This window comes from Lactuca sativa, chromosome 5 (genome assembly GCF_002870075.4).
Source record: "Lactuca sativa cultivar Salinas chromosome 5, Lsat_Salinas_v11, whole genome shotgun sequence".
Lineage (NCBI taxonomy): Eukaryota > Viridiplantae > Streptophyta > Magnoliopsida > Asterales > Asteraceae > Lactuca > Lactuca sativa.
In genome coordinates, this window is record NC_056627.2 from 299078375 (window position 1) to 299089498 (window position 11124).

The 11124-nt window shown below is 34.5% G+C and overlaps 1 protein-coding gene across 1 annotated transcript; it reads left to right on the forward strand.

Moving 5' to 3' along the window:
- Positions 1–5707: 5707 nt before the first annotated feature.
- Positions 5708–8872, forward strand: LOC111892640 (phospholipid:diacylglycerol acyltransferase 1). Its single transcript, XM_023888697.3, has 6 exons — positions 5708–6509; positions 6696–6918; positions 6997–7277; positions 7356–7662; positions 7803–8062; positions 8164–8872. The coding sequence occupies exons 1-6, from the start codon at positions 6022–6024 to the stop codon at positions 8645–8647; spliced, it is 2043 nt and encodes a 680-aa protein (XP_023744465.1). The 5' UTR covers positions 5708–6021; the 3' UTR covers positions 8648–8872.
- The last annotated feature ends 2252 nt before the right edge of the window (positions 8873–11124 follow it).

Sequence of the window (11124 nt, forward strand, 5' to 3'; positions counted from 1 at the left end):
GACAACGACGTTACTAAATATACAAAGGAAATAAAAGTTGGGGGGGGGGGGGGGGGTGAGAGATGGGACGTTAACCGGTGGGACCCTGATTAAATTTCTCAAATGTGGTTTCAGGTTTAGGGTGAGAGATACAAATATGTGGGGTCTATTAAAATTTTTAAATATATAAAAAAATAAATACATAAATAAGAAAAATAATTAAAAAATAAATTAATATGAGCACAATATTCTTCTTAGTTAAGACAGAGATCAAGCGTGCAACAAAAACAAATAGTAAAGACCATCCGAGTTAAAAAAAATAAGTTAATGACCAAACGCACAAATTCCCCCAAACCACAGGGACTATACTTGTCATTTTGTTCATTTTTGGGTATTTATCATTATTATTATTTTTACACATCTAGGTAACGAACTTGTTAAAAGTGTTCATATATGATCATTATGACCGGATATAACCTACCACAGCAAATCATAATGATCATATGTTAAAAAAAAATAGTTATCCCGATGTGAATAAATTCCCTTTAATAAGTCATATTCCCTTAAAACTTAAAATTTATTTATTATGAGAAATTAAATTGTTTTCTACCTTTTATTTCTACACATATTCATACTTACTAACATTATGACACGTGTCATCGTTCCATCATTCAATTTAATTTTATTTAATATATTTTTAATTAGATAGTTAATTAAATATAAAATGATAAGACATAGATAGAAGACAATTTTATTATTTGTGCGTTTCTTGGTAAATACTAAATTTAGTAAAGTTACGTTTCCCATACGTAACTGACATCACATCTTAATTTTCAACAAAAAACAGCGGCGTACAAATTGTTAACCCTCAACTTTATAGTATTTCAAAATCGCCACCACTCTTTTCCAAATGCCAAAACAACCCCACTTAAAACTTTACAATAGAGAAAATGCGAATCTATTTATCTATTTTCGAATCATGTTATTCATCTCACAAACTGAAAATATTATATCACAAAAACAGTTAAAAAGACCAAAAGGGCTGAACATGTCGAACGGTCCAAAAAATCACCTACAGTAATCGATACCATCTCAAAAATGTTATTCATAAAGTTAAATTATAAACAATAATAATAATTTTTAACTATATTTATTGTACTAATTTGTTATAAATACTAAAAAAAAGGAAAATTACATATCTAGCCTAATATTTTAATGAACTTTTAACAATATAGCCAAAAAATCAGTTTTTTTTTTTTTTTTTGGAAAATATCCACTGAAATTGTAGGTGGTTAGGCTTATCTGCAATTTCGAATCCCGTAGCATTGATTTCGTCTTTTTGGGTAGCGATTTGGCCCAATTTCAAACCATTACGTGAAAATAAGGTGTAGGTATAATTTAAAAAAAAAAATCCTTGAAATCGCAGATGGCCAAAGGACGTCTGCGATTTTCTTTGATTTAATTGTGATTTCCTCACGAATTTTGAGTATTTTTTTTAATGTCCCAATGGTAAGAATATGGCAAAAAACCTATTTCTTAGTAATAACAACGAGTCTAGAAGTCACATATGGTAAGAATATGACAAAAATAAAACAAAATTTGAGAAGATTTTGACAAGAAAAAAATATGGATACATATACCCGATGCAGAAGTTGTGCATCGACGACTTATACATTCACAGACAAACATTCACAATTGTATTGTTTGTCTGTGAATGTACAAGTTACTGTTGCACAACTTATGCATCAAGTATTTATATATTCACAGATAAACCACACAGCTACGATTTTTTGCCTTCTTTTCGAGATTTCCTCTACATCGGACAACGTAATTGTGATTTCCTCTCATAATATAAAAGTGTGAAAGCAAGAGGTATTTCTAAATTTTTAGTTTTTTATACTTTCGGCTTATGGACCGAAATTGGGGCCAAATTGCAACCCAAGAAGAGGAAATTAAAACTTGAATGTACGAAATCACAATTGTGGCTAATCATCTCTGATTTCAGTGGTTATTTTCAAAATAACACTAATTTTTTACTATTTTTTAAAAAACTTAAGAGATTTTACTATATTTGTAACTTTCTATGAAAAAAGTTGGATAAAAAATGTCTCAAACAACCCAACTCATCAAACATATACAAAAATACATACTTTTGGAACGCCTGAAATTTTATTAAAAAACTAGCAAGACGATAGAAAAATAACATTACAATAAAGAAGAAGCTAAAGCAGGATTATGGAACCATGAAGTCCACATTAGCTTAGTTTTTCGACACCTATTGGAAATCTAGAAAAAAAACTCTATCGACCACCTCATAAAAAATACCAGATTCTCTAGGTAAAATCGTCCCAAAAATAATGGATCTATGGTAATTCCAAAGACACCAACAAGAAGTCCAAAAAACCGCCTCAAAAGCCGACCTTTGACCACTCGACAACTTGACTGCATCCGGAAAGGATATCAAGGACTCAATCGAATACGTCTCTGGAATATCGAAACCCCACCGAATAGCAATATGGGTCCATAACTGAATAAGCTCTCTAAAACCTGTGAAAAGGTGATCAATTGTTTCAACTGAATGAGAGCAAACTGGGTAAGTAATCATCTCCACCTCAATACCCCTATAAGACAATCTTTCTCTAGTAGGAATACTAAATAAACGTAACCGCCAAATAAAAATATTCACTTTAATAGAAACCTAAGTATTGCAACGAGTCTCCATACCTACAGAAAACAACATCCCACTATCAAAAAAGCTCTAGCAGAAGAGATTGAAAAAGAATCAGTAACATCAAGCAACCAACTAAGTCTATCCGATCTATTGGCCAACTAGAAACCCTGTAATAAAGTGGTAAGCTCCTCCCATTGTGATTGCTCCATATCTCCCCTAGGATCACGTCTAAGAGAACCAGTCTCCAAACCAATCAAAAAACGATCCCGAATCGACGCCTGCCTATGCACATCAAGCGCAAAAATCCACTGAAACCTCACGGAAAGAGGGGGGGGGGGGGGGGGAGGTACCATACCAGACATCCATCCAAAAAGAAGTAATTATCCCGTCACCCACACGAATTAGACAAAAATGTTGAAGATCCAAATCACGATTCCTGAAAATACGTAAGGCACGAATAATACTATTCCAAGGACCCAAATAAGCATTTTTAGGAGTAAGATAAGAGCACCCACCATCTATACCATATATACCTCAACCATCTTAACCCACATCAAATCTTGAGCATGATAAAACCACTATCACCACTTAAAAAGCATAGCCCTATTAAACGAATACAAGCTACCTACACCCAATCCACCATCAGCTCTGCTCGCCATCATTCTATCCCATCTAATCCAATGCATACACTTATCATCGAGATCCACACCCCAAAAAAAATATAGCCTTGAGAGACTTCAACTACTAGATAACTATAACTGGAACCGAAAAAATTGACATCAAATAACTTCCTAAGCCGCCCAACACAGATTTTCTCAGAGTAAGGTAACCACCAAATGACAGGCGTTTTGTCTTCCACCCAGCCAAACGACTCCTAAAGCGCTCAATAACTTGAGACCAAGCGGAAACGCCAACCATGTTCTGACCCAGAGGCACACCTAGGTGAATGAACGGAATAGAATCAACTCTACATCCCACATGATATGCAACATCCACAACCTAAGAAAACGAGACTCCCACACCAATCAATTTGCTTGTAAGCAAAATAATTTTCAGATATGGAGTGAGAAAGAAGCAACGCATGATATGAACAATCCTGTTAGCATTCTCTAGATCCCAATCTGTCAGAAGCACCGCATCATCCGCATAATACACGAGAGATCTCCATACCACTAACACCGACTCCCCTGAACGCATTTGCCAACTGGGCCCTCACCAAGGCGACATGGAACCCATCCATAGCTAAAATAAATAAGAAAGAGGACAACGGATCTCCTTACCTAAGGCCTCTGAACATTTGGAGCTTAGCAGTAGGAGAACCATTGACCAAAACAAAAGCTCTATAAGACCACAACATCTCTAAAATCCATCCACACTAGATTGGACAAAAACCCATAATCTGCATCATCTCTAGCGGGTAATCCCAGGTCAGAGAGTCATAAGCCTTCTTAAAATCTACCTTGAAGATCATTAGGGATGTTTTGCAGCTTTGCTCCAAGCCACCATTTCATTCAACAGGAACGGGTCATCTAAAATTTATCTACCTTTAATAAGAGCAGACTGCTCCAGGTTGACCCCCGAATCAATAACCTCTGCCATCCTATTAGCTAAGAGTTGCCAATAGTTTTGCATTGACAACCAATTAAACTAATATGTCTAAAATCTAGAGGTGGCAAAAATTGACACAACACGAAACCCGACACGAAATAAACGTGTTTGAGTAAGATATTTCAACCCGTTTAAATAAACGGATTGACATGACACGACACGAAAATTAAACGGGTAAGGTTAGGGTTGAGAATTTCAACTCGAATATGACTCGAAAATGACCCGTTTATTTATATGCAAATTTTTTGAGTTATTTAAATAAACTAGAAAGATACAAAACCAAAACCATAAGTAAAAGAAAACCTTCGAATTGAGTCGTTTTGTAATGTTGAAATGACTTAACCGTCTAGATCAAGACTTAATTTCAGTTTTTCAATTCTCTCCCAAACTACCCAGTCTCATTCACCACTCTCACATCCTCACAACCTTTTCATCCGCCTCCCCAACTCCCACTCTTTTAATTTTGTCATCTGAACTTGCTATGACTTCATCTATTCTGCCTCCAAACTATTAGTTTTTCCTCTTCGCCTACCCAACTCATACTCTTTTAATATGTTCAATCTTTTAACCTTTCATAACACGACATATTTCAAGGTATAGCCCTAACCTGAAACCCGACACGAAAATAAACGAGTTGACACGACACGACACGTTAATTAAATGGGTCGGGTTAGGATCAAGCACTTTCAACCATTTTAGTGTTTCGACACGACACGACACAATTGTCACCTCTACTAAAATCTTTAAAATATTTCGGGTCTTTAACTTTTAGGATCACAGTAAAAAAGGATGAATTACATCCCTTAGGAATGGAGAAATGACAATGAAAATGAGAGGCCAACGCCTCGATGATATCAGACAAAAGATCTCAATATCTTTTGAAGAAACCAAAAGAAAAACCATATGGAATACTATTATACCAAGCTTAACAATTATAATCAGAGACGTAGAATGTTATATATTCATATGTAATTATGTAATTACATAAGTTTTTAAATAGTTATTGAATGATAGTGGTACCAATAAAACTTTAGTCAGATGTTAGCAAGATAAGTCGTCAAGTAAAGTAGGGAGGGGTTTGTCCTATTCTTAATGTAATTTCATGAGCTCGTATGATTGAATTTACATTTAGTGCATTCGTTGAATTTTGGACCTAATCATGCTACTAACTCTATTTAATCAACTTTTATTAATGTTAGTTATTAAAAGTATGACTTTGTTCATGGACTTTAATACTATAGTATACTATACCCAAGGCATGTTTAACAATTATAATAAAACATGTAGAGTATAAAGTGGAAAAACACTCGCAGTTGAATAGTATTCAAGTGACCTATTTGAAAAACAAAAATCCTTGAGGTTCATTTTGTCAATCATTAAAAATTAAGGGACTCTTGGTGTTATAATAACAAAAAAGTTTATTTTTCATCAGCTTTTGTTGACAGAACTGGGCCCACGTCAGATCCAACATACACTCTCTTCCCTCGACCTTCCTCCCTCAATTTTAGCGGTAATCACTCGCCGGAGATTCCTCCCCCCCTCCGATCACCGGCTTAATTTCTCATATACGGTGCTTCTTTCTTCGTATTTATAAATTGGTCGGCTTATTTAAGTTTATAACAAATATCTTGACTATTAGTTGAAAATTAGGGTTTAAAATTTGCTGCACAGTTCTGAGTTTACTCTGTGTAAAGCTATAAACGAACTAATCTGATCACATTCTTATCAATCTCTCTTCATACACACACATCCATATAAAAAATATGCCGGCGTGGAGGAGGAGAAAGGACGGCGGTTTCGGCAATTCCAATAGAGCAACAACTTCAGAGCAGCAACTTTCCCCTAAAATTGACGGTGAATTCGAAGATCAGAAGAGCGAGAAAGAGAAAACAACGAAGAACTCCAATAATAAAAGTATCAAATTTTTGAAAAAAGAGAGAAGTAAACGGTCTTGTATAAATAGTTGTTGTTGGTTGATCGGATTTATATGTTCAACTTGGTGGTTTTTGTTGTTCCTATACAATGCGATGCCGGCATCGTTCCCGCAGTACGTTACGCAGGCGATAACGGGGCCAACGCCGGATCCGCCGGGTGTAAAGTTGCATAAAGAAGGGATAACGGCGAAACATCCGGTTGTTTTTGTCCCCGGAATAGTCACCGGTGGACTTGAATTGTGGGAAGGTCACCGCTGTATGGATGGCTTGTTTAGGAAGCGGCTTTGGGGTGGCACATTTGGTGAAATATATAAAAGGTAATGTACTGAATTGTTGATATTTCTTTGATAATTTTCACTTTATTCTACGCAATTGGGGTTTCATCATTGCATTTAATGCATCTTCAAGCTCCAATCAAGTATCCCTCTTACCATAATCAAAGGTTTTTGGTGAATCGTGATTCTTTTTTTCACAAGCTTCATGTTACTTTCTATCATTTTCAGGCCATTATGCTGGATTGAGCATATGTCACTGGATAATGAAACTGGGTTGGATCCTCCTGGTATTCGGGTCAGGCCCGTATCTGGACTTGTAGCAGCCGATTACTTCGCTGCAGGGTATTTTGTATGGGCAGTTTTGATCGCCAATTTGGCCAGAATAGGATACGAGGAGAAAAACATGTATATGGCTGCTTATGATTGGAGACTCTCATTTCAAAACACAGAGGTAACAATTTTTAAGCTTTAACCCATTTATGTGAAAACGGGATGAATTAAATCATTAATGATATGATAAACAAAACAGGTGCGAGATCAAACTCTAAGCAGGATGAAAAGCAATATAGAGCTCATGGTAGCAACAACCGGTGAAAAAGTGGTGGTGATTCCACATTCCATGGGTGCTTTGTACTTTTTGCATTTCATGAAATGGGTAGAAGCGCCACCTCCGATGGGTGGGGGTGGTGGGTCGGATTGGTGTGGTAAGCATATAAAAGCTGTGATGAATATAGGTGGACCATTTTTAGGGCTTCCAAAAATAGTCGCAGGACTCTTTTCTGCTGAAGCTAAAGACATTGCTGTAGCCAGGTAATTCTTTACATTACAAAAATACTGGCAAATCCAAAATCCAAAATCCAAATACCAAATATAAATTTATTGATACAGGGCTGTGGCACCTGGTGTTCTTGATTTGGATATATTTGGATTTCAAACTTTACAACATGCAATGAGAATGACACGAACATGGGATTCAACAATGTCATTAATACCAAAAGGTGGAGATGCGATATGGGGTACACTTGATTGGGCTCCTGAAGAAGACCATGGTTGTGTTGCTAAAAACTTGAAAAAGAATGATACACAAAAAACAAGTGGAAATGGTTTAAAGTCTTTGAATTATGGGAGAATAATATCTTTTGGGAAAGATGTTGCTCAATTACATTCATCAAAAATTGAGAGGGTGGATTTCATGGTAATCTTTTTGTCTTTTATACTGTTTCTTTTTTTATATTTATATATATATATATATATATATATATATATATATATATATATATATATATATATATATATATATATATATATATATATATATATATTTTGGATGTGTAGGGTGCTATTGAAGGTAGGAATTATGTAAACAGATCATGTGGGGATGTATGGAATGAATACCATGAAATGGGATTTGGAGGGATTAAAGCTGTTGCAGATTACAAGGTGTTTACTGTTGAATCTGTTTTGGAACTTTTGCAATTTGTGGCTCCAAGGATGATGAAGCGAGGTAGTGCTCATTATTCATATGGAATAGCTGATAATCTAGAGGATAAAGAATATCAACACTATAAGTATTGGTCAAATCCCTTAGAATCAAGGTTTGACTCTTTTTAGTATTTTACTATTTACTTCCATAGTTCCATGTTGCAAGAAATAAAAATACATTGCCTATAATTTTTTCTTTCATCTATACACACAGATTACCAAACGCTCCCGAAATGGAAATCTTTTCAATGTATGGAGTCGGTCTCCCAACCGAAAGATCTTATATTTACAAATTCAGTCCCTCATCTGAATGCTATATTCCTTTCCAAATTGACACGTCAGCAGAGGGCGGGACCCACCAGAGTTGTTTGCAGGGCGGGGTTTATTCGGTTGATGGAGATGAAACGGTACCCGTTTTAAGTGCCGGGTACATGTGTGCGAAAGGTTGGAGGGGGAAAACACGTTTTAATCCCTCAGGGATTAAAACGTATGTAAGGGAATATAACCATGCCCCTCCAGCAACACTGCTGGAGGGACGTGGGACCCAGAGTGGAAACCATGTGGATATAATGGGGAATTTTGCTTTAATTGAAGATATTATACGTGTAGCTAGTGGAGCTACGGGAAATGATTTGGGAGGTGATCGAGTTTACTCTGATATTTTTAGATGGTCTGAAAGGATTAAGGTGCGTCTGTAGATGATGATGTGGAAATGAGGTTTTTGTGTTTGTTGATGTGTGTTGTAATGTATTGTAGCTCTAAAGTTGGTTTAGATTGTAATTAGGTACAGTTTGAAGTGTTATTGTTAAAAAGGAATAGGTCAGTAGTTTTGATGTAGTTACATTTTTTTGGTTATTTTATGAATTAGTTATGGATACCTTAGTGTGATGTAGGAGTTTTAAACCAAATTTATAGGTTAAGCATTTAATGTGACAACTGTATCATTTATGTTTTACTTAATTGGAAATAGATTGACCGTAAAAAAAGGTAATTCCACAAAAGTCATGAAAATTTAATTTTGACCCTATGTTATTTTTTGTCTCAAATTGGATATTGTGTTTTTTCTTTTGTTACAATTCTAACCAATTGACCATTCAATCAAGTTGTATATTGATGTGTCGTAATGACGTATCGCTATCGTGACATGCTGACGTGTCAAAATAAAAAAAAATTGCACATCATTTAACATTAAGTTTTAATTTTATTTTTCAATTTTGACATTCAATTTTTTGTTCCAAATTGAACATCATTTTTTCAATTTTGTTTAATGATGACTATTTTGCATTTGAAACCGTATAATTATTTTTTTTTATATTTGAAACCGTATAAATATATTTTTTTCATTTAACAACCATATATTTTTTTGTATAAATTCAAGGTTTTTTACATTCAAACCATAATATTATCTATAAATATGTATTAGTTATATTATAAGCATACTCTTCATTAAACACGCCACTTTAAAATGAGTTTAAAGGTGTGGAGTGTGAATTCACATAAGCTCATGTGATCTCGATCTCGGGAATTTTTTGTTTTTACAGATATACTTGTTTTTTCACTTAATATTACTATGCAAAAATCTATTCTTAAAGAACATCAAACAAAACAAGGTATTCTATGTTTCTGAATATTAGATTTTGCATGAAATCCAAATTAAGTTTTCTTGATTTATCCTAAATACGGTTTCGTGCTACTCCGTCATCATGTCATGTCAGCGCCATATAACCAAATAGTGCATAAAAATATTGGTTATAATTAGAGATGCACACAAAAACCGGTTTCACTATTCAAAACCGGATCCAATCCGAAACCGGATTGGGTCAAAACCGGTTTTGACCAAACCGGATTGGATCGGATTTTCAATCGGATCCTAATCCTATATTCCAAATCGGATTTGATACCGGAACGTAAATCGGATTCGCTAAAAACCGGATCCAAATCCGCCCCAAAATCCGATTAAAACCCACTAAAATCGGTTTAAACCGGTTTCAAATCGGATTCGGATTTTGGTTGGAATCGGTTCGGATTTTGACCGGATCGGATTTTTGATGACGTAAGCGAAACCGGATCGGATTCGGGTTTTGTGCATCTCTATTTATAATATAATTAATACATATTTATATTTAACATTATGGTTTGAATGTATAAAACTTTATATCTTTATTAAAAAAAATATGGTTTTTAAATGAAAAAAAATATTTATACGGTTTCAAATATATAAAAAAAATAAATAAATAAAACAAAACAAAAAAAAATATATTATATGGTTTCAAATGGAACAAAAAAATAATGTCCGGATTGGAACAAAAGAAATGGAGTGTCACGTCATTAAAATTCAACAAAGTTGGCTTAAATGATGATCCATTTGGAACAAAAAATTTAGGAGTAAATTACACAAATGGTCCCTATGGTTTGGGCTAATTTGCGCGTTTGGTCCCTTACTTATTTTTTTAACTCGGGAGGTCCCTACGATTTGCTTTTGTTACACTCTTGGTCCCTACAGTTTGTTTTTGTTACGCGCTTGGTCCCTGTCTTACCTAAAAAGACTATTATTTAAATAGGGAAAATTGATGGAGTAGGTAAGGTAATGTGAGGGGGATGGGGTTAGGGGTGTGTTTATTTAAATAAATTAAAAAATCAAAGGTAAAATAGTCTTTTTAGTTAAGACAGGGACCAAGCGCGTAACAAAAACAAACAGTAGAGCCCTTCCGAGTTAAAAAAATAACTTAGGGACCAAACGTGCAAATTACACTAAACCATAGGGTCCATTCGTGTAATTTACTCAAAAATTTAGTGTCAAAATTGGAAAAAAAAACTTAGTGTTAAAATTGAAAAAATGAAACTTTAGTGTCTTTTATGACATTTTTTTTTAATTTTGACACGTAAACATGCAATCGGGTTGATCAGTCAAATTGTTAGAATAATAACAAATTGAAAAACACAGTTTCCAATTTGAGACAAAAAAAAAAATAACACAATGTTAAAATTGAATTTTCGATTAAACTTATTGGCTTTTGTAGAATTTACCCTAAAAATGATGTGGAAATTTTTGATTTTACAATGGGAAAATGTCATATAAGCTTCCAGCACGTCGAGTTTATGCCATAAACTCGACGAGTTAGCCCCAAAAAATGAAATTCATTTCCATAATTGACCTTCTAGATTTCGGATGTTA